At 38.9% G+C, this 23617-nt stretch overlaps 1 protein-coding gene across 21 annotated transcripts in view; it reads left to right on the top strand.

Annotated features, from left to right (window-relative positions):
- Positions 1 to 23617, top strand: part of ICA1 (islet cell autoantigen 1) — a 151283-nt gene that overhangs the window by 30415 nt on the left and 97251 nt on the right. For all 21 annotated transcript variants that reach the window (XM_045494911.1, XM_045494910.1, XM_045494904.1 and 18 more), the window contains 2 exons: positions 4770 to 4893; positions 8824 to 9022. In XM_045494911.1, coding sequence (XP_045350867.1) covers positions 4770 to 4893; positions 8824 to 9022 — 323 coding nt within the window. The remainder of the gene's footprint in view (positions 1 to 4769; positions 4894 to 8823; positions 9023 to 23617) is intronic.

Below are 23617 nucleotides of genomic sequence, written 5' to 3'. Positions count from 1 at the left end.
TATTTTCCTAATTATAAAAAAGTTTTCTCAGTTTTATGTTTGGGTTTAGAAAAAATTGGTGTTGTTTTTATTTGATTGCCCTGGCTCTCTTATATCCAGGTTTGTTCCTCTTAAAATGGAGAGAGAAAGCACATATAGGTAATTCCTTGACTATATTTTGACAATAGTGCTTCTTCATGAGCGTTTTTTATGTTGGATATTGGATTATTGGGAAATAGGATTCTGCCTTAAAGTTATTACTCAGAGTTATCTCTGAAATGCTAAATATCAAGTTATGTGTTAATATGTTTTAAAATGTCCATTCATAGATGATTTAATAGTATAATTTCTATATTTCTGAGACTAGAACATGGGAAGCTTTTCTGTTTCTGACTGCTGCTAGACCTCTTTCCAATAATCACAAAGTAACAATTGATTATTTTCCTTCATTAGTCTTTAATTAAGACTCTTTGGGGGAAAGTACAAAATCCTAGGACTTAGAGGCAGAATTTGATAAATTTTCTATGTTACTGTTTACTAAGTTAAGACTTCTGGGCTATAGCTTCATAGTCTTGAGTTCTGAGTAAATCAAGACACAGGACATACATCCCCCACCGTTTCTCTATCCCACATCCAGTTGGTCTTAAATTCTGGTTCATTTTGTTGCCTGAATAGCATTCAGTCTCCTTCCTCTCTCCATCTTAGTCTCCATCCTCTCACTATCTTAGTTCATGCCACCACCGTCTATCACTGTCCTACTTGATTTGCTTCAGCTTCCTAAATGATCTCCTTGCCCTCTCCAGCCCATTGTCTATACCACAGTCAAAGAGCTCCCAATGGTCTAAGCTGGGACAATTTGAATAGCAAAATAAATAACAGTAGTTCTGGATTATAACCAATAAAGTAAAGTAAAGTAAATATTCATTAAGTCAGTGTGGAAATAGACAAACAGGGGAGAAGAAACAGCTCTTCCTTATAAAATAATTTCAGTTAATAAATACAGAAGGAATGAGGGAACCACAAAATCATCATTAGGCAAATACCACAGTAAGAATTGTGGCAGGCAAGGTTCACTGAAAGGTGGCACAATTAATGGGCGAAAGTTTGAGGAGAAACTGGGTATTTTCACAGTGTCATGTATTTCCTTCCAAGATTTTTAATAATTACAAAAGAAAGAAATCATAATTTTACAGTGGAGAAACCCAGTAGACACCACCTGAATCAAGTGATCCAGATTGATACCAGTAGTGACAATGTGTTGTTAGTATCATGTAGCCCTGGTATCATGCACTAAGAAGGCCACTCCACCTGTGTGGTTTCCTTCCCCAAAATCTGTAACCCCAGTCTAATTGTGAGAAATAAGACAAATCCACGTTGAGAGACATTCTACAAAATATCTAACCAGTACTCCTAAAGGGCATGAAGGTCATGAAAGACAAGAAAGGCTGAGGAACTGTCACAGATTGAAGGAGATGGAATCTCGATAACTCAGTTCAAGGTCGGATCCTGGATTAGATCCTAGAAGAAAAAGGACATTCATGGGAAAACTAGTAAAATTCAAATAAAGTTGTGGTTTAGTTGATAGTACTCTACCAATGTTAATTTCCTAGTTTTGAAAATTGTACCATGATTATGTAAGATACTAATGTTAGGAGAAGCTGAAAAGGGTATACAGGAACTCTGTTCTATTTACAGTCTAAGCCTAAAATTCTTGCAAAATAAAAAGTTTTAAAAATGTACATTGAATCAAGATCCAGACTTCCATACCATAGTCTATGAATTCCTACACGATCTGGCCCAACTCACCTCTCCAGCCACTTTTGCCCTTGGCCACCATGCTACCTGAGGCCTTTTACTCTCACTATTTCCTATGTCTGGAATGTTCCTGCCCTAATTATCTTAAGAGTGGCTCCTTCTTGGGTGGGGGGATGGGCTAAATGGGTAATGGGTACTAAGGAGGGCACTTGTTGGGATGAGCACTGGGTATAATATGTAGGTGATAAATCATTAAATTCTACTCCTGAAACCATAATTACACTATATGTTAACTAACTTGGATTAAAAAAAAAAAAAAAAAGTGGCCCCCTTCTTGCCATTCAGAGCCCAGCTTAGTGGTCACCTGCTCAGAGAGGCTTTTCCTGATCACCCAGCCCAAAGCAGCTTCTTTTACTCCTCTCTTCTTACTGCTCTATCTGGTATTTTTCTTTTTGGGTTTTGTATTTGTGAGTACGTATTTTTTTTTTTATTTTCTGTCTCCTGCCACATGAACAAAAGCTCCATAAGAGCAGGGACCTTGTGTGTCTTGTCTGTCTCTCTATTCCCAGTGGCAAGAACAGTGCCTAGTATGTATTAGATCATCCATAAATCTGTGCTGAGTGAATTAATGCTGCCAATCTAATTGGTTTTAGTTCCCTTTTTAGGAAACATCTGAAAATCTAATCAGCAATTAAATATTAATAGGGTTTTTTTGTGTGTGTCTGAATTCTTAAGTCCTGGTTAAGTTAAACCTTGTAAGTGGAAACTGGCGAGTTATCTGATACCTGTGTTGCACCTGAATTTTAAAGCTCCCTAAATTAATTTCAGTATTTGAATTTTAAAATCAGAATTAAGAAATGGGCATCCCTTCTTGGAAAATAATAGTCATCACTAAGTAATCCAAGCTGGAGTCTGAGGCTCAAACATTTTCTGCCTCCCTCTGAACAACACTGCCAATTAATTAGAGTCCAGCTCTTGAAACCATTTCGCACCCTAGATTTAGTCCTCAAGTGCATAAAATAACAAAAAGTAATTTTTCAAATGCTTCGACCTGCTGAGGTTTATTCAGGAAAGAGTACATTTCACCAACTGTGTAATTGTGTAGGTGCCATGAATGGTTTCTTCCTAGCCTTAAGCTAAATGTGTTCATTTATATGTGACTTGAGACTTCAAGGTAAAAAAAAAAAAAAAAAAAAAAAAAAAAAAAGGTGACAGTTGCCTCGTGCTATTATGAACAAAAATGTGAAGTTGCTCTCCGTAGGGACATATTCGTTGTGGAATCAAGTCCTGTATCAGTAAGTAGAGAGAAGGAATAGAAGGTAATATAAAACAACAAAACTTCTTATAATTATAGGGTTTTTTTTAAGCTACATAGAATCATGGCTAAGCATTTAAAATGAAACAAAGTGGGATAGGAAGTGGTGAGGAAAAATAAAGTGAAATAAAGTATATGAGGATAATAAGGCAAAAATTATAGTTAATTTAATTTTACGAGCACTTAATAGTACCCTGTATAAGACGTTATGCTCACCCTGGGGAGTGCATAGTTGGATGAGGTCCCTGTCCTGAGAAGGTTAGAGTGTCAAGATATAGAAGACACACGCCCGACCCCAACAACCTAATACCAGAAGCCAAGAGGGCGCTGCTGTCACAGAGAAACAGGGATCAACTACTTCATAGGGAAGTAGTCTTTGAGCAGACTTTGACTCAATGTGATTCTTGAGGGGCAGAGAGGAAGGAGGATAGTCATTTATTTCTCAGGAAGAATGGATTCCAGAAACGTCTTCCTCTGGAAAGTTTCATGTGAACTACAGTCACAGATTAATAAGGAAGCAGTAACAAGGGTAACCTTCACCTTTGGATTTGTGTTTCCTGGCTAATGCTCTCTTATTGGAGTGGTTGTGTCAGGAATGGGGTGCATTCTGAAGGAATTCTGGATTGTTTATGAAAATGGACAAGAATCCTAGTAGCATTCAAAAAACATTTTTAGAGACACATGATGTGTAAATGCATAAATAAGTAAATGTGAAATCAGAGTCAGTGGTCAAAGTCAGTTCCTAGAAGGGCTATATTTTGAAAAGAAAACATTTAGGAAGCTCAGTGTCATTCTTTGCTCAGCTGTTGGTAAATGTGGATTTGGGACCAGTGGCTGTGTAACAGCCCACTATTCCATTGTTTGGATACACACTAGTTTATAAATCAGTCCCCAGGGTAGAGAAAGAAAGTGTTTTGCTGCTATAAATATTGATGTTTTGATTACTTTTCTGTCTGCAGCTTTGTGCCCATTTCACTAAATCCTTGGAAAGTGCTAACAGTAGAAGTGCAATGTCAAAAGATACATAGAATTCTGTGACATGTTATGTTTACTGTCAAATGAATCTGCAGAAAGCTGTACCAATAACTGTCTTACCAGCAGTGTCATCTGAGGTTGTCTTTAAAAATAAGGCCAGGATTAGACATGACCAATTCATAGTTCCAGCTCTGCATTTAAAAACCCCACTGAGACTTCAACCCGATTACCTGCCCACCCTTGATCCCCACTCCCACTTCCAACCAAAAACTCATGTCATGAATAAGGTATGGAATTGCTTTGCAATCAAGTAGAATGCACCTCAGAAAGCAGAGATCAAAAAGCCAGTGAGAGAGAATAAGCAGAGGAAACCGGCCCTATATTATAGGCAGCCACAAAAGATTCCCACAGTCATACTTGACAAACCCAACTTTCTTTATTTCAGCTCGAAGGGGCACATTATCGGCTCGCTTTTCAGTGCAGAGGTCATTTTCTGGTTCTGATTACAGGGCACCAAACCCACTGACAGATGTACTCAAGTGAATTTGATCTCTCCTTTTGCAAATGAAGGGACAGCATGAAAGTTAAATGGTGGTGGGGGGAGGGCTTACCTTGTAGCTTGCCACGTGGATTTAATTTCACCCTGTCTTTCCCTCTAAAAGAGAGAGGAACTTGTGGTGGGTCTCTCCTCTCTGTAATAAAAATGCTCATTGTTCATGGCTCCTTTTGGTCTTTTCTTCATCAGTCTTGTCTCAAGAAGAAAACGAACTGGGAAAATTTCTCCGATCCCAAGGCTTCCAAGACAAAACCAGAGCAGGAAAGATGATGCAAGCAACGGGAAAGGCCCTCTGCTTTTCTTCCCAGCAAAGGTGTGTGGCCTTCACTGGGGCTCCATTGGGGGGTCAGCAGAGAATCTGGCCTCTACCCAGCCATGGAGGGGACTCTCCTGTTCTTTAGAAGTCTCTCCCCTGAGACTGAGGAGCTACTCTGTTCTCAGTTATTAGTCTGTATTTAACTCTCTGATTAAGATAACATGTATGATTTTTTTTCCTCCCTATTAATTTTTAAGTTTTTCTTTTTTTTCATATTTCTTCTGGTCTGTAGGGAGCGTTTCATTTGGCAATCACTCTGAGTGCTGCCTAGGCTTATGTTTGACCTTCAGCATGGCCCATAGCAGTCAGGCTGATCCCCTTCCAGCCTCTGATTAAAGCAGGAGCCTAATGAGACCAGGTGGAAGTGTTCCCTGTCTGCTCTCTGTAGGCCAATTAACTTTGGAGAGGTGGTGGTCATGATTCCCGGACCCATTCTGCTCAGACCCTGGACCAGCAACATCAGCAGTATCCCCTAGAAGCTTGTTAGAAATGCAGAATTTAGGCCCCATCTCACAACTGCTGAACCCAAATCTGCATTTTAACAAGATCTTCCCAGTTGATTTTGATTCAGCACATTTAAGTTTGAGAAGCTCCGGTAGAGAGGAAATTGTGGCAGAGAAGTGACATTTTTTTTAACACTCTCATGACTCATTTTATGGTTGGTGTAGAATAAGCAGGAGCCTCTGCATGCAGTTGCATTTAGTGCCTGAGGAAAGTGACACTCTTTCTCCATTCCTCTTCCTCCAGTCACTAATTAGCCTAAACATGTCACTTACTAATATTAGGCAAGATTATACCTACAAAAGACATGTAGGTAGTTTCCAAAAATTTTCAGGTTACAAACATTTTGCTTCCTCCAATTGTCCAAAATTTTCTTATCTTAATTTCTTCTTCTTTTGGTCCCTGTGGGCCAAGAGCAGGCCATCAGCCTGTTACACAAGTTTCAATGAAAACCTGGAAAAGGTGGGGTGGAAGGAAGAGACCAACTGTGTCAGTTTCCCGTGGTCCTACTCCTGGGCACGTTGGTTTTCCCTAATAACATCTGGACCTTGACTTTGTGGGCAGTGCCAACTTTCATAGTTGAATGAAGCTATGTCCAATAGTTCTGCACTTGTTTTCCAAGAAAAGTGTTTGCTTATAATTTTCAGTTGTGCCTTTTAATCAATCTTATTTATAATCGTTTTTCCTTGTAAAAATACTACTGAAAAAATTTAAAAGAGTCAAGTCCAAAGGAGAAAATTAAAAAGCAATTAAAAATTTCCAAATACAGATGACCCACATGTAATGCTTTGATAGGTATTTTCTATGCATATATACTTTCCCCAGCCTTACCAAGATAATAGGTTCTCAATAAATCTTTCAAAGAGTAAATTCTCATGTGTTAAACATATTCTTTTCACTAATTTCAGTGGGAAAAATTCTTATACATACCTGTATGCCAAGTTGTACATCAGCTTATGGGAAACAAAGCCAAATCCCTGGACACAATCACTGTAAGGTTGCCATTACTGATCACATAATTACTTTATAACATGGCTATCCAGTTACACCATTTCAGAGTTGTGTACCAAATTATCTCCCAGAACACACATGTGGTACCTTAAGTTTATATAATCTAACCTTTGGATATAAACAAAAACAGTAAAAGAAATCAACAGAAACAATGCAAAGAGTACTTAAAAGTATCACCACTATAAACTAGCAAACTGCACTATATCCATAATTTAATGCAGCTTTGACAACTTTAAAATTTGGGAGGTGACCTCCTGCAAGGTGGCCCTGGTTTCACAGCACTCAGCTGCTGACCGGGCACGTGACATCCACACCAGTCCTCCTAAATATGAACAAAGTAGAGGATGACATAAAACTCTGACAAAATTGAATTTTCAGATCTCGAATGGATGTAATTTGAAATATGCTGGGATATATTTTTAATAGAAACAGCGTCACACCAGACAGTTTTTTTGGAGTACTGCTTGCTGATCACTTAGCAAATTGAGTTTTTGATCAAATAGCCATAACACCTTTTGTTCTCCATGTATACATTTTAAAAAACAACTATAGCATAGTGTTCCAGGGCATTCCACAATATGCTTAACCCTAGCCCTTCTGTTTATTACTTGGGTCACTTCCACATTTTCCTGCTAAATGATAAATGTCTTTGGAGTAGACCTTTATTTAGGCAGTTTATTAATTACTCCCCTTGTGTAGGTTTTCATCAATGAAAATGTGTACCAGTCTTCCACTAAAGCTTGGTATTTCTGGTTGTTGAGTTTTTCCTTGGTCTAGACTCAGTCCTTGGTACCACAAATGAACAGGTTTTCACCTTTCTAATCTTGTGCGAAGCAAGTTACAGAAAAAAATGGAAGTGATTTTGTATGCTTTTTTCTTTCCTTCAAGATCTTAACATCTATCATCATGTCATTACCTCTTCAAAGGTTTCTGTCTAACTTTACAACAGTCAAAGAAATTGAGAATATTTTATTCATAAGACTCTTTTTCAGCCAGTTTAGGGAAATTGGCAAGGTCCAAGGGAAGAGAAGAAGGAGTCCAGAAATGAACAGGATTCTTAGGCGGACAGCTGAGGACTCTTTCTCTCTTTAAATAGAAGTCTCCAGTTTTATAAACCTTCACACCAGCATTTGTTTTACTGACTTATTTGATAGTTATTGCTACAACTGTGCATTCAATTTGATGAAAGGTGGGTATTAAATTTAATCCAATGGTGATAAAGGACAAGCTTACTTTATGGCACCATAATATGTCTTTGAAAACCACCTGCAACACTTTGGTAGGATGATATGAGCAAACTACTTTTAGAGAAGTGCTGACTATTTAAAAACAATGCTTTACAGAAAAGAGGAAAACTGGAGAAAATAATAAAGGGTTTTTTTCTTAACCAGTTTATTGGCCCATCTGTAATCTTCCTGCGCTCTACACACGTGAGGCACTGCAGAAGCTGGTGGAGATGCCAAGCGCTGACTTCAGCTCACTAACACCACTGTTCCCTTCCGCTAAATAAGTTTGCATTTCAGTTGAGATGTAATTCTTCATCTTATTTTTATGTTTTGAACCTGTGCCCTGCAAGTTCATGCAGACAACTGTATCTTAAGAGTGTAATTCATGTAATGTTACTCATCTTGGGTAGGAAGATGGGAGAAGCAGTATTTCCCTCCCCTGTAAAATATTGCATCTAAAGTTTGATATGCCTCAAACATTTTTTTTTACTTAATAAATGATGATATGTTACAACTAATAATTATTTTCTATCCACTTCATTGTATGGTATACATTCATTTATGGTAGAATCCTTAAGTTTTGTTTCTTTATAAGGCTCAATCCTATAACCTATCTGAATGTACCTAACACAGTAGATCCACAGTGCTTCTCTCCCTTCCTAGACCATTTAAAAATTCTTCTGTTCATGTTTTATTCTCTGTGACTGTGGGAGCAGAACTCCTAGCATTTGGAAAGTAATCCAACAATGACCTAGCCAGGGAGACCCTAGTCAAATACAAGTCCACCCCTTCTCAAAGAGCCAGGCTTCAGAGGAGCAGAAGCAGGGAATGCCAAGAATAGAAATGGGAAATGGTTATGCCTTGACCCTTCTCCATGAACGCAGGATTGGTTCCAACTCCAGACAGGTATTCTTTGCCCAGGCATGAAACCACCCCCAACAGTACTGTTGGAAACCCTTCCCAATGGTACATTCAAGTAACAGTTATCTAAGGAATGAGTACATGGGTAATCATTTCTGGTGAACTCATCAGTTCATACGTTTCAATTATAATCCATTAAATATTTCTGCAGCATTATCTATATTCTAGGCAGTGTTCTAGGCTCATGAGTTTAAGATTGGTAAACTGTCAAGGATGCAAACTGATGGCCCGCTTAGTTTCAAGATTATGGCTTTATCCTCTTGTCTAGGTTGGCCTTGCGAAATCCATTGTGTCGATTTCACCAAGAAGTGGAGACTTTTCGGCACCGGGCCATCTCAGACACTTGGCTGACGGTGAATCGCATGGAGCAGTGCCGGACTGAATACAGAGGGGCATTATTATGGATGAAGGATGTGTCACAGGAGCTTGATCCAGACCTCTACAAGCAAATGGAGAAGTTCAGGAAGGTAGGATATTTTATGAAGGTTACCAAGAGGGGTACCTGCTGAAAGGTAATGAGGTGTGATTTGAATCACTCTAGTGAAGAAGACATAACTCAAAAGCACCAAGGATGCAATTAATCATCACCAGTGTCTTTTTATGTGACAGAATACCAATTAATGTGATATATAATTCTCTAAGGGTAAGATAGAAGAGACAGCTGGAAATTGCTGGGATTTAGTAACTAGTTCTAATTGAAGTCGGATTTTCATATAATGTACACTTTTTGTAAGGTTGTCACTTTAAAATGCTTTTTCATGCATAACTAAAAATCAAGATTAGGTCAAATGAAAGTGGGAAGTGAGGACAGGCTATTGGAGAAATCTTTTTTAATTGCTAATGAGTATTAAAATTAATAGAATAATAATGTTCCTTTGTTTTGTGAAATGGTTGAGAAGCAGTGGGGTTTGGTTGTGGGATTAACTAATGTGGCATCTGCAATAGACCACTTCAGAAATTTGTCTGAGGAAAATAGATTGCTGAGGAGGTGGGTATGCTCTTAAATTTCCCTGAAATAACTGGTGAGTAGCAGAAGAACAATATTCCCTTGTTTTTTTAATTCTCTTGTGTCAATTTAGCTGTTTGGAGATTTGGCCATACGATGACAGATCCTACCACTAGGTGGCAGTCATATACTGAGTATTTATGAATATGCAATGACTTTTTGTTGTGTACAGTCTTGGTAGTTCTTTGTTTGGTTGATTTGGATGTATTTCAGGATGTGAAAGAAAAAAAATCAAGCAAATGTTAGGTTTGACATAATATTGTGTCAATTATCTTACTCATTTCAAATGATCCATTTGTAATTAGTGATGTTGCTTAAAATCCCAAGATTTCTTTTTAGGTACATCATGTGGAGTTGTAAATGGGAAACCCTGCTAGAGCGTAGGAGGTTGTGTGTGTGTGTGTGTGTGTGTGTGTGTGTGTGTGTGTGTGTGTGTGATGGGGGAAAGGAGGGACCTTCTGTTGCTTAAGAATAGGGTCACCAATTCTTGGCTTAGTATTAGATTGATACAAATTCTTTTAAAAGCCAAATTTTATTTTCGTTTGCAATTTGGAATCCCTCTCTATGAAGGGAATCGGAGTTTATTTTCTGATTATAGATAACCTTAATGTAGTAGCAGCATCTAAATTCTTGGCAAGACAGATTTCTGAATTCATGGAAAATCTGAACTGAAAAGGCATGAACTAGTAAAACTCACTCATTCTATAAATGAGAAAATCAAGGCCCAGCCTACATGAGAAATTTCCTGACTTTCTAATCAGGCCAGTAATTTGGTTTGTCTTTGACACTTTATTCGGGGGTTGGAGGAGGATGGAGTAGAGAAGTTCAAACAAACAAACAAACAAACAAGACCGTACTTGCAGGCAATAGTGCCAGTCATTTTATATTTACTATTTCCTTTAAGCCTCACAATAATCAAGATACAAATTTAATTTTATAGATGAAGAAAGTGATACCTAGGTTAAGTAACAAGTCCAAGGTCAGACAAGGAAATGAAAGTCAGAATCTTAGAAAATAAGCATAATTTTTTTCCTTAAGAGGAAAAAAAAAGTTGAAGAACATATCTAAAATTGGCAGTCATTTTCATAGTAATACCTGTCTGTGATTTATTTATCCAACAAACATTTATTGAATGCCTTTTTTGTGCCGTGTAATAAAAATAAACATACACTTACTCTGGAAGGCAGAATTTCACGTGGAATTGTGTTTATTTGGTTTTGTTTTGGAGGGTGGTTACTAGCTGTGTTAGGATGAAATAAAAACCAAGCTCTTCGTCATTTGGGTTGAATGTTGAAACACTACCCACTCTTTAGTGTCATCAATCTGTTGATTTTGGAAAATATGGTTTAAAAAAATTTTTTGCCATGCAGAAGTAGCTGAAGCAATGCCTTACTCTACAATCCCATGTGCCCTGGATTTAATTTAATAGCTGAACATGGTGTACTTTGAATTTAGGGAAAGAATTTTTTTTTTTAAAGAAGTCTGTATTCAAGTGGATATTTGATTAGGCAGGACTGTCCATGAGGACAGGGACCAGATTTGTCTTTTCACTGGCCAGCACCTGGCCCCCAAGTTAGCACTCGTATCAGATGGTCAGATTCCAGCCATTGAGCTTGAAGTTCCAGTCTCTGTTTCTCAGATCGATAGGGATTCCCACCACCCACACCTGGAATTGACATATGGTTTTGTAGGTAAGAAGTAACATTATTATTTTGTGGCTTGCCACTTTCTTTGGAATGGATTTAAATTGTGGAATGTGCTGTTTGCTTGGAGTTTATAACATGAAATTTACCTGTGAGCAAGCTTTAGTGTTTTGTCCCAGCGGGATTCCATTTTAAACAGTCTCCATTTATCTCTCAGAAACATGCTACTGAAACACTTTTCTATATCCTCTGGGAGAGGGGTCTGGCTGTGGGTGGCTTCTTAGGTGCCACTGTGGGAAGGAGAATTTCAGTCTCTGCAGAGCCAGCTGTCACCTTCATATTTCAACTGATGAATCCTGAACGAAAAGTGGTATTTTTCAATAAATTCAGTTCTTTGGGTTCACACTTTCTGAGGAGACAGAATTCTAATTCATCCTCACAGATGTGATCCCCTGAGTTGCAATCTTTAGTATGCATTCATTCATTTATTCTTTCATCCAGCAAATGATATGGAAGCCCCGCTACCTGGTAGGCCAGATGCAGAAAGGTATAGTAGTGAATAAGTAGACGTGATCACTGCCCTCCTGTCACATGTAGTCACTTGGGGATCAAGCAAGTAAACTTGATGCAGTATGATGAACCATTGCCTGTGGTAGCACATGGTATCATGGGAACACATAGGAGGGGCTTCCCAAAGAAGCATAACCACCTCTGTGTTCTCACTAGCTCACCCAGAAAATATAGAGAAGGGGTTGGAAGGACCCAAGCCTTGAGGCTGGGAGAGCTGCTTGGGAGGCTCTTGTACAAATCTAGGTGAGACATGGGGTGCCACAGAACCAAGATGCACGTAGACCAGGGAAATATATGTTCTGCCCTCTCCTACACTCCACAGTAGCAGCACTTTAATTACAGAGTCTTCTGTCTTCTTAGAAATGTGCAGAATAAGTATAAATAAATAAATAGCAAGATCAAGTGTACTTTCCCTTCCAACCAAAGCTTTTCTCATAGTATTTTCAAAGTGCTAAGAAACTTTTAAATAACACACCGTGAGCATGACCAAAACGATGAATGAAAAACTTAAAATTAAACAAAGCAAATAATCTGTTTTCATTCTGGCAACCTTTGAAGCACATAGGCCTGATGACAGATCTCTCAGCAGCAACACTAATAAGCATTTATTAAGTGCCTATATTTGGGGATGGAAATACAAAGAGGTGGAAAAGCTTGATCCCAGCCCTCAAGAAGGACCCTGCTAGTCATCTGTTCCTTGTCAAAATTACCGTGATAAACAAGACACCTGGAGAGTGTGGCCATATGTAGTTATTCTCCTAAAGACCAAATAATAGGAAATGGTGGATGAATTTAAATGTGCAGGGCTGGATGACTGTGAGCAGTAGGAAGCCCCTCCTGACAGTGTGATTCACCCCAGGAGGGAAATGGACGGGAGACTACACCACAAAGTATTTTATGAGCAGTTACAACGTGTGATATATGTGCCCTTTGAAGGCAGAGTAAAAGGGTATGATTTAAAAATAGAAGTCAGCTTCTTGTAGCAGATTACATCAGCTTAAGTTGTGAGCTCACAGAAGAGCTTTTGCAGCCTGATGCCCTTGAGAGAGTCCTCCTGTGGTCAATTAAATGTCTTGTTTTTCTTGAAAGTCAGAAATGGGATGGAGGGTAATTATTCTAAATGGAATAAAAGCCGTGTTAGGTGTAAGAAAATAGTTCTGAATCCTCTAAAGAGATAATATGGAAATGTATACGTGGGCATTTGTTATGAGTCAGAGTCCTTATAGACAAGGACAAGGGAACCAGCGTTTTAATGAGGGCCATTTATTAAATGGCTTAATGAAATCCTACAGCATTTGTCTAGGGTCTCATCACCATAATTCAAAAGGGTATCTAAAACATATTGTAGGAAATATGAATGATACACAGTGGCATTCTCGGGCTTGTGTCTTTTTAGAATCGTGTTAGATTTTGGAGAGCTGTTAGTTTACTAAAGTCCCATTATCAAAGGATATGTTACTGTGAGAAGGTTTCTTAACAAATGGCTTAATAGGTGGGACCTCGCTGGGGTCATCAGCCCATGGTGTTCCTGTGTCCTGACTGAAGGTTTGGATCTATAGAGCTTGGTCAAGGACTAGTAAACAGCAGTATTGACATTAGAGAGTTTTTTTTTTTTTCCTGTGGACAAAGACTTGGGTTAATTAATTTGACAGTATCATTAATTACTGCTGAAATCATTGGTCTTTGTCAGAGGTCAGGCTCTTTTAGCAATTGAGGGCAGGTCCCACGGGAGCTGGAGACGCCAAGAGATGCAGGAGTATCACCACTCAGCCATCTCCTCATTCTGAGATAAAAAGCCTTTCCTTTTTGCCTGGGCCCTCCAGCTTTCTGGCTTACAAGAGTATTCTGCTTCATTTCAGTGCTAAGGGCAGGGCTGAGACCCCCCAATGAGTTGTGTTGAGTGAGCATGGAGAATTTCAGGTTTGGGTCCACACAATAGACCAACACCACTGTGTCTGCTTAAGCAGTGCCTTGACTCCAGGACTTGCTTTAATTCATACATAAAAGGGAAGGGTGTTTGGCCCATTATCAATTCTGTCTCTTCCAGTGTTACAATCCTATGCACTGGCTTGAGCTCTTTGATGAGGTGAAAGTTCCTTTTGTAAAGCTAACACACTCTTTAACCTATCTGTTTCATAACTCTCCATTTTCTTTTGTTGGTTTTTGGTGTGTGTTTGTTGTTTGTTTTGGTTGTTTAACTAGGGCCCCTGTTTTTTGTGGCCCCCAAGAAGACCAAATCGAGTTGCTAAACCTTACCCTTGGGTGGTGGTTTCTTTATACTACCTGAATGCCATAGGAAAAACATGCCATTTCCATATGGTACCACTGGGAAGGGAACAAATAATTACACCCTTGCTTTCATGTTTAAATTTCATGAGGTGAGGCCTTTGGGGCTCTATGTGTCTTTATTAATTTCCCCCCTGAACTTGGCAAATGACAAAAATTAGTTTCAGGGTTAAGCCAAGACCATTTGGAATAGCAGGCATGAAACATAACTTACAAACCTGGTGTCTGGCCGGCTGTGGCTCCTGATTGGAAATAGAGACAAAGGAGCATGACCTCAGAGTTCGGATGGCTCTACCCTCTGTCTCCAGCCCTGCCTACACCAGCTGGGACAGCTTGGATAGGTCCTGGTAAGTCTATGGCGATTTTCTCAATCACTAAAGGAGAAATAGGTACTAGATGACCGCCAAGCTCTCTTCCAGCTGTAATATTTTTCATATTCATTCTCTAACTTAAGGTCTGAAATTGTTAAGTTCATCTGTAGAGAAGTGTAGACACTGGTACAGAGCTAACATGTCCTTTGTCAGTGAAGTGTTTTCCTCTTAACTCTGGGTAAGTATTGGTCTTGTTGAGTCGGCTTGGTCTTGACACTGTTGATTTAATCTTAGACTCTGGAAAAGAATATTTCACTCACCAGATAAATCTTGGGCAGAGGAGACTTAAATTTTTACAAAATGAGTATAATTATATTTTTATTTAGAGAATACTTTTGCAAGGGTCAGAAACCTATGGCCCATGGGCCAGCCACCTGTTTTGGTAAATGAAGATTTTATTGTAACATGACCATGCCCATTCATTTATATATTATCTATGGCTGCTTGCATGATACCATAGGGGTATGAGTAGTTACAACAGAGACTGTGGTCTGCACAGCCAAAAATATTTAGCTTCTGCCCCTTTTACAGAAAAGAGTTTGCTGGCCCTTGATTTATAGACACCTCTAATGCATGCTGAAGTTAAGAAGCTTTAAGAATTTTAAAATGTCTTGGGGCGCCTGGGTGGCGCAGTCGGTTAAGCGTCCGACTTCAGCCAGGTCACGATCTCGCGGTCCGTGAGTTCGAGCCCCGCGTCAGGCTCTGGGCTGATGGCTCAGAGCCTGGAGCCTGTTTCCGATTCTGTGTCTCCCTCTCTCTCTGCCCCTCCCCCATTCATGCTCTGTCTCTCTCTGTCCCAAAAATAAATAAACGTTGAAAAAAAAAAAAAAACTTAAAAAAAAAAATAAAAATGTCTAATTGTGATAAAACACATAACATAAAATTTGCCATCTTAACCATTTTTAAGGGTCCAGTTCAGTGGTGTTAAGTATATTCACTTTGCTGTACAGCAGATCTCCAAAACTTTTTCATCTTGCAAAACTGAAACTCTGTACCTATTAAACAACCACTCCTCATTTGCCCTTCCTATCATTCCAGCCCCTGGTAACTATCATTCTACTTTCTGTTTATATGAATTTGACTACTTTAGATACCTCATATAAGTAGAATCATGCATTATTTGCCTTTTTGCAACTCGCTTATTTCCCTTAGCATATTGTCTTCAAGGTTCATCCATGTTGTAGCATGTGGCAGGATCTTTTCTCTTTTCAAGGAATAATAATAGTTCTAAGGAGTAGTATTTCACTGTATGCTTATACCACCACATTGTACTTATTCATTTGTCGACAGACACATTTAAGTTGCTTCCATCACTTGGCTAGCGTAAATAGTGCTACTTATGGGTATTGGTGTGCAAATAGCTCTTCAAGACCCTCCTTTGAACCCCAAATGCATAATAAACAAACATAATATGCATCTTATAAATATTTGTACTCCTGAATGAAATTTAATCCTTCCATTGAATAAAAATAAGACTTAGGTTATACGAGCAAGGAGTTGCTTGATTTTATCATCCTAGAAAATACTGTCTACACAGTACTAATTCATAATTTATATTCTGTAATTTCTGTAAGAATAGTAAATATTGATATGTTTAAAAATAAACCTATAGAATAGCATAAAAGCAAATGTTTTGGTTTGAAATATATTTTTTCACAGAGGAGTGGAGAGGACTACTTCTCTCTTGAGAGAGGTATCAAATCTTTGCATATGGCATTTCTCCAGTTGTTTGAAGGAAAAGCCTGCTTAACTCTCAAGTTTCAGAGTAGACTGGACAAAAGTGTGTTATCGAAGTGTGAACTGATCCCGTCCAAGATAGTTTTCCTTTTGCCAAATTGTCTGGCTTTTCTTCCTAAGACTTACATGTATTGGATGGCATATGCAAACCTGGTTTCTAGAATTTCATGGGTGATAATATACAAAACATAAGATTTTACTGAGTAGAACCATCAGGTTCCAGATCAAAATGCTGCCGTATAATGAGCCCATTTTATAACAAGGCCTTCTCAGTGTGTTAGCAGCTAGAATGTCTTGGATGGATTCATTATTTCCGTATTTCATCATGTTGTGCTTTTGGCTGCAGGGTCAGAGGAGTGGCTAGTGCCCATGACACTCTCCCTCCCCTCCCCCTAGCCCAACCGCAGACTGTTCCATCTGCCTCTGTCTACTTTTGGTAGCTCCTGAAGAAGGTGTCATTTTAGATTATGGTTAAATGGAAAATCACTGTATTCAAGAAGTATGATATACTAGTTACTGTCTCTCTAGTCTCCGAGTCTGCCATATCTGTCTATCCCTCTAGATTAGCCTCTTCCTTTTGATTAACAGCTCAAATTCATCTTTCCCAGCTAGTCCTCTTATTCTCTCTTGGCAAATTGGTTGCAATTCTTGCCATCTTAAGGAATTTAGTGTAAAAAAAAGACAGTGGTAGCTGCTGGGTTAGCTAAGCACTTTGGTTTTAAATGTTTATGCTTTAGAGATTTGTCCCACTATGCTATTATTCTTATTTTACAAAATGGTGGCTTACTTAGGTACACAAAATAGAATGTGATTTTATTTAATTTCCAACAGAGGCAATATACTACTTCCTGAATGCCAGTAACTTCACAATACTGTACGTTGCTTTTATTTGAGTTAAAAAGAATTTTCTTTAGAAATATTCCTCTTCACAACCAGACTTTTCAGTGACGGAGAAAAAATCATGATTTGATGGTTTCTAAATTGTCATTTCTACATCAGACTGGATTTTTTAATTGGCTATGGAGAGTTAGTCTTTCAGAAAGAAAGCTCTACATCACAATTACTTTGGGAGAAATCTGTGTTCTGTGTTAGTTTGCCATCAAGGGATATTGAAAGGTTTTGAGTAGCACTCTTTAAATTGATTGGGTTAATTTTTGAGAAACCCCCAACAAAGCATTTCTAACAAGATTTATTCAAGTAGTAATCGCCACATGATGGATTCAAAGGCTGTTAGTGGTTTCATGGGTTCTCCCGTCCCTCAGGAAAACTCAGAATCTTCTTGCATCCAAGTCCTAAGTTGGTCTATACTTTATTGTTTGAACTATCAAAAGAATGAGTTAATAGAAAACTGGTATTTCGATTCACAGTTCTGAGATTTAAAAAAAAAGCAAATAGTAAGAAGATAGTTGATGATTCCTTGATCTCCAGAAAACTGACATAATACTAATCTCAGAGGGAAATTAGCCATGGACGCCCACATGTCACCCCATTTATGACTGGTTCATGGTGGTTCTGTTCGCTGAAGCATGCACAGTTCTTCACCAGCTACTTCTCTCACGGTGGCTTCATGTTGCCTCCTTTAGGAAATTTTTGGTGAAAGTAAAACTTTGAATAGAAAGCAGCTTTAAAGTGTGTATGCTGAACTCTTCTAGCATAAAACTTTCAGGACAATTCTATGTGTAATAGAACTATTTGAAAAACTTCTGTTGCATATTCAGCAATTATCCTACACTTCATCATTGCATAAGATGAATGAAATTCATATACAGGATCCCTAAAATCTTACACGGGCCAATTTCACATGGACTCAGGGAGCCCTAAGAAGAAGCAGGCCCTTGAAAGGCCATTGGTATAACTTTGACATGCAATTCCCACATGCATTAATCAGGCTTCTGTTGTTCCCATCAAATGAAATATGATTTTAGGGCTTGGTAACACTTCACAGTTGATTGGCTCTTTCTATCCAACTACCCATCTATCTGTCCATCCATCTATTTAAATTCACTCCCCAGCTGTGATCTTGAGACAACTATTGTCATTTAGATGTTGATTCCTTACTGTGGTTCTTCTAGTGACTGCTGACATTGGAATAGGGGATACTTCTCAAGATAGATTAATTATATAAACAAATTGAAGAATATTGTTTTGTTTTGTTTTGTTTTTTGTTTTTTGTTTTTTGTTTTTCTTTTTTGTTCCTTTAAATAGTTCCTCCCCTCCTCTGGGCTTGAGAGGTGGGACTCTGCATTCTTATAAGCAAACGTAGTTCATGGGTATTAGTTCATGTTCTGAGAGAGGTCCAGGCAAAGACACTTGGAAAACAACCCACATATAGGGAAGAAGAACCATATGAAAAGCCCATAGATTAATGTATAGGAAATAAATAAATTTCTCACATAGGGAAACTGAAAAGAAGCTAGCAGAGTAAAATTTATTACATTTAGGATCTTGTTCCCCTTTAATTTTTTCATCTTAAATTAGGGGGGAAAGGATACATGAGAACCTGGCAATAGTGATTGCTTCTGTGGCAGAGGACTAGATTGGGGGATGAGAGGAGAGGGTTGAGAATGAGGTTGGAGTTGCACCATATGAGTGAGAACAGATAAGATTTGGTACAAGGAAAGAGATAAAATGAGAGGAAACTCCAAGTTGACAAAAACAGATGAGAAGCCAGGTTCCAAAGGTGATGTCACATGGGCAGCCAGATGAAGTTGGAAGATGAAGTCATTTTCAAGAGCCATCAGCAGGGGGAGAGCCATGTGAGGTGGTGAAGTCACTGAAGAAAAGAAGGATCAAAGGCAGATGCCTGAGGGAAACCCACCAAAATCAAGAAAGAAGAGAATGCTTCTTTTGAAAGCCTTCACTGTTCTAAGAGAACTGGAACAAGCAGAGTTTCGCATATCCTGAAGGGTTTAGGGAAAAGGTGAGAAAGCAAGCAGATAACTTTTCCCATCTCCTCTCAATTGCGTCCTGGAAGGAAGGAGTTGTCCAAATTGCACAAGTGAGAATGCAGGGAAAAATCCTTTCCCAAAACAGAATCAAAGGGGGAGAGGGCAACTATTTTAGAGGGAACAGCCTCCGTGTTTTGGACCCCACATTAGGTCCTTGCAGTTGCATTGCAGCATTGTATAGGCTGGTATTGGATCTCTTAACGTGGAGGTTTTCTGCTGGCTTGAATGACATGTTCTGTGTTCATTGTCCACATCTAATTCTCGTGCATGCTGATTAATATGCTCATACATCTTGCTGGCACTAAGTATCTCTCTCAACTCTTCTCTCTAAATCTAGCAATTTCATCAGTTCCTTTTAATTGGTAGTCTTACACATTTTACAGATGAAACCAAGCATACTTACATGCCCGTGAGCCCTGATTTTTGTCATTAAAATTTCTTTTTTTTAAAATTTTTTTTTTTCAACGTTTATTTATTTTTTGGGACAGAGAGAGACAGAGTATGAACGGGGGAGGGGCAGAGAGAGAGGGAGACACAGAATCGGAAACAGGCTCCAGGCTCTGAGCCATCAGCCCAGAGCCTGACGCGGGGCTCGAACTCATGGACCGCGAGATCGTGACCTGGCTGAAGTCGGACGTTTAACCGACTGCGCCACCCAGGCGCCCCTTGTCATTAAAATTTCTAGAGAAGTAATATCAGTTGTCGTGAATCAATCTCTATTCCCTTTGGCTTCCCAGTGTTTATTTATTACCAGTTTATTTTTAATACTCTTACAAGGGCCTCTTAATGCTCCTAATGCTCTAAAAAGAAATTGAAATACATGCAGGTTCTAAACCACGCATCTTTTTGCACACACATTGTAGATTGGGCTCCCGCAAACAAAGTATACATGTCAAAATCAGATATGACTGGGAAGGCATAGGGACTTAGTAGCCACCAGGGCTTTCAGACTGCATGGGGGACTCAGGTTTCACCCAGATTTTATCATAGTCACCATAAATCAATGTTTTAAAAAGTTGAAAGCATCTTTAATTTTAAAGATTTCCATATCTTCCACATCCAGACTGTGTAGGCGATGCTTCCTCACCCTCCTTCCCCAAGCCCTGCCAGGAAAAGCCAATGATTTGTAAATTGAAGCTATGTCAGCTAAAGCTTTTATTGGTACTTATTATCTGGGCCTCCGTCTGCTTTTAATTTTAATTCTCTGCTGAAAGAACTAGTTTGGCCTTTCTCTTTTTTCTTTTTCTTTTTCTTTCTTTTAATTTTTGCACATCTTTCCACTTTAAAAAGCAACAGCTAAAAGTAGTGATGTGAGCCAGACAATGGTTTCCAAAGTTAGCGTCCCTCTTTCCTATCCGTAGTGTATTTTGGGTTTGGGGCAAACCTCTTGTTTTCCATATTGACCTACTTGCCTCTCTTCTCTGCCTGGCATGTCCCCATTTCCTCCACCATTCTACAATTTCAGCTAATACATCATGTAAGTAAAGTAAACATTAAGAAGTTGATGCTAGGAAAGAGGGTTTTGAGAATAAAATAAAAGACTTAATCAACTTTTTCACCTATTCGATTGAGAAAGTAAGAACAACGTATTTTAAGAGAATGTTAAACATGAGTTGTGCAAAAGTCAAAATACTGCTCATTTTAAAGATAACTTTTTTCTAGTACAAAAGCACAGCCGATATTTAAGTCTACACTGAACAATATGATCACTTTATTTATATGAGATAATTAACATATTTGAATTTTTTCCCAGCCTCGAGTTTTTCTTAGCATTCTGCCATATAGATAGATGTAGCAGCCACTTAAATATGTACACAATGCGGAATATTTCTGATTAAATATTTGTAAAATGCTCTTCAGTTTAAAAAGCTGTTTCATATTCATTACTTCATTAAAGCTAGACAGCAGCAGTTCAGCGAGGGCATGAATTCATTGTCCTGTTTCTAAGCTAAGACGGAAAAGGCAGAGTCTGACTTACCTTTGGCTACTTATATGAATTGGAATTTGGACCCAGGTCCTCTGAATCCAAAAAATTAATGCTCCTTCTACCATTTCTGCCCCAAGTTCTTGCTAATCCAATAAGTGGATCCCTGTGTGTAGTGAGAGAAAATGTTTTTGTGGGGGAGGAGACCAGTTTTGCAATAAAGTAGCAGCCACATCTTCCAGCACATTCTGCATCCTCTGTTCTCATTTTTTCTGACCCCAAAGACTTATTATACTAGTACTCTTAAAGAGTATTTGGAGTTTTTCTTCTCACCGAGGCAACCTGTCAATTTGTCTTCTAATCTAGTCACATTTCTGTATTCAGCATTTAGTACTTCTGTTGTACCTTGCTCTCTAAGTGCACTTTTGAAGTGAAATGACTGGTGTTCAGCATGGGTTCCTTGGGGCCAGGTGCCTGAATCCGTAGCAATATACTTTATGCTCGGAGCCCAATGTCTGAACAAATGCTGTAAGGCTCATGGATGGAGAGTAGACATCACAAAGGCCAGCATTCTCTCCAAGGCTCCTGTGCATATCAGCCTGTAGGTTTAAAACCAGTACAGTATGGAAAGATTTTGACTCCTAAGAAGAAAGTATCCAAGGCCCTACAGCAAATAGGCACAGGTAGATAGCAGGCCATGCGATGTTTCCAGTGAAGGACACACATACAACCAACCCTGAGTCAGGGCCTTTGTGGCCCACGGTGAGCTTAAGAATCTTCTGAGAATCAAGTTGGACACAGAGAACCCTGAGTCCCACCTAAGGATTCTGATTCAGGAGGCCTAGGGTGGGGCCCAGGGCTCTGATTTTCAGTGAGCTCCCAAGGTGATTCTCTTGCTGGGGAATCCTTGACCACATCTTGACATTTATTTTCCCAGAGCACCACTGTGGGATAGCTGATGCTCATAATGACGACTGATCCATCAAAAAAGGTGATTTTGCTCTTTCAACAAGATAGACATTCAAAAGGACAAGTGTTTCATAGATGAAGATTTCTTATTTTTAAAATATTTTTAAAAAATAGAGGGAACTTGAATTATATGGAAAAGTCAGTTAAATGAAACCACTTGATTCCCCCAGGGGTTCTACTATATTAAGCATTATTGTGCTTTTTGGCAATCACCATATATGTTTTCTTAAACCCTAGAGCCTGGAGATTTGTATACCACAGACACTCACATATGCTTACTTTGCTCATCTACAATTAGTATTAATCTTGCTAATTAAATATTTTCTCCTATTTCCATTAAATTCCCCTCAGTATTCTCCAGGCTGACTCAGAAAACTGAAAAAGCTAGAATTGAGCCTCAGGTTAGTTAATATCTAGAATTCATTCCTCAAGATCATGCTGCTTTGTGGGCACATGGCAAACAATTCTGAGAATTCATTTATACATGTTCAACACAGGGAACTTTCCAGGAGCTATCTGGCACTGTTAGTGGCCTGATATGCATGTTAAAAAAATGCAGCATCACAAGTAAATCTCCCCCCTCTACATCCTTCCTAGTTCATGTGGTTTATCTAATGCCTGGAACTGGTCCATCCTCTTGGGACAAGATCATCCTAAGACAGAGAAGGCTTCATCACCAGGTTCTGTAACACTGCCATCGTTTTACTCTGTGGTTTGTTAGGGCTAACATTATTCATAAGAAATAATGTCCTGGCTGTGAGGTACTTTCTGTAGCGAGTACCAAGATGTTGAGAACGAGTCAGGGATGGTATGAAACAGTAATTCTCGTTTGTTGTAGAATGACATTTATGGACATGCATGAGAGGCTGTGAAATTATAAAGGAAGACTGTCAGGAATATAGTACCTTGGCATTTCTTGACAAATGTTCAGCCATTCTTGAATAGGACAAATGAAACTTTGAAGTTGAATGTAATAGTAGAAATAACAAAATTTGTAAATACATTATTAAAGATTTATCATGTGCCAGCATTTTGCATAAATAGGCTCATTATCATGATTCCCTCTTGACAGACAAGGATTTTGAAGCTTAAAGAGGTTAAGTAACTTTCTCATTGCCACACAGAATGTGGCCGGGCTGGGGAGCAAGGGATTATAAATTTTCTCAGGTCACATCTACATGCACACCTCCTTATTTCTAGACTGGAAGTGTTTTCTTTCTGCCCATGCATGGTGGGGACTTCTAGACTTGTTCAGTTAAAGGAAGTTAAATATTCTCTCTCGTTTCAGTTTAAATGCTGAGTTTATTAAAAATTTGTCTTCCTGCTAGCACTAGTTTAAGTAGTCTCTTTTTGGATGATCTTTCAGAATTCCATCCTACTTCTTCTCCCTGGAGGACATTGGGCTATGTCCTGGAGGTGGGCAGAGAAGATGGTGTCCTTGAAGCCACCCTTAATCCCCAGGCTCCTTTCTTGTCTTTGCTGCAGGATAGCCAGTCTATACTTGCATGTTCTGTCCCTGAAGCCTGTGGCTGGGATAAGCCATCTCTTTCTCTTCTTTGGCAATGTTCTAGGAGCTTCAGCCACCTTCCCTTGATGAATCACCCTAAT

The sequence above is a fragment of the Leopardus geoffroyi genome, chromosome A2 (genome assembly GCF_018350155.1).
Source record: "Leopardus geoffroyi isolate Oge1 chromosome A2, O.geoffroyi_Oge1_pat1.0, whole genome shotgun sequence".
NCBI lineage: Eukaryota > Metazoa > Chordata > Mammalia > Carnivora > Felidae > Leopardus > Leopardus geoffroyi.
This window is presented reverse-complemented; position numbering and strand designations above follow the sequence as displayed.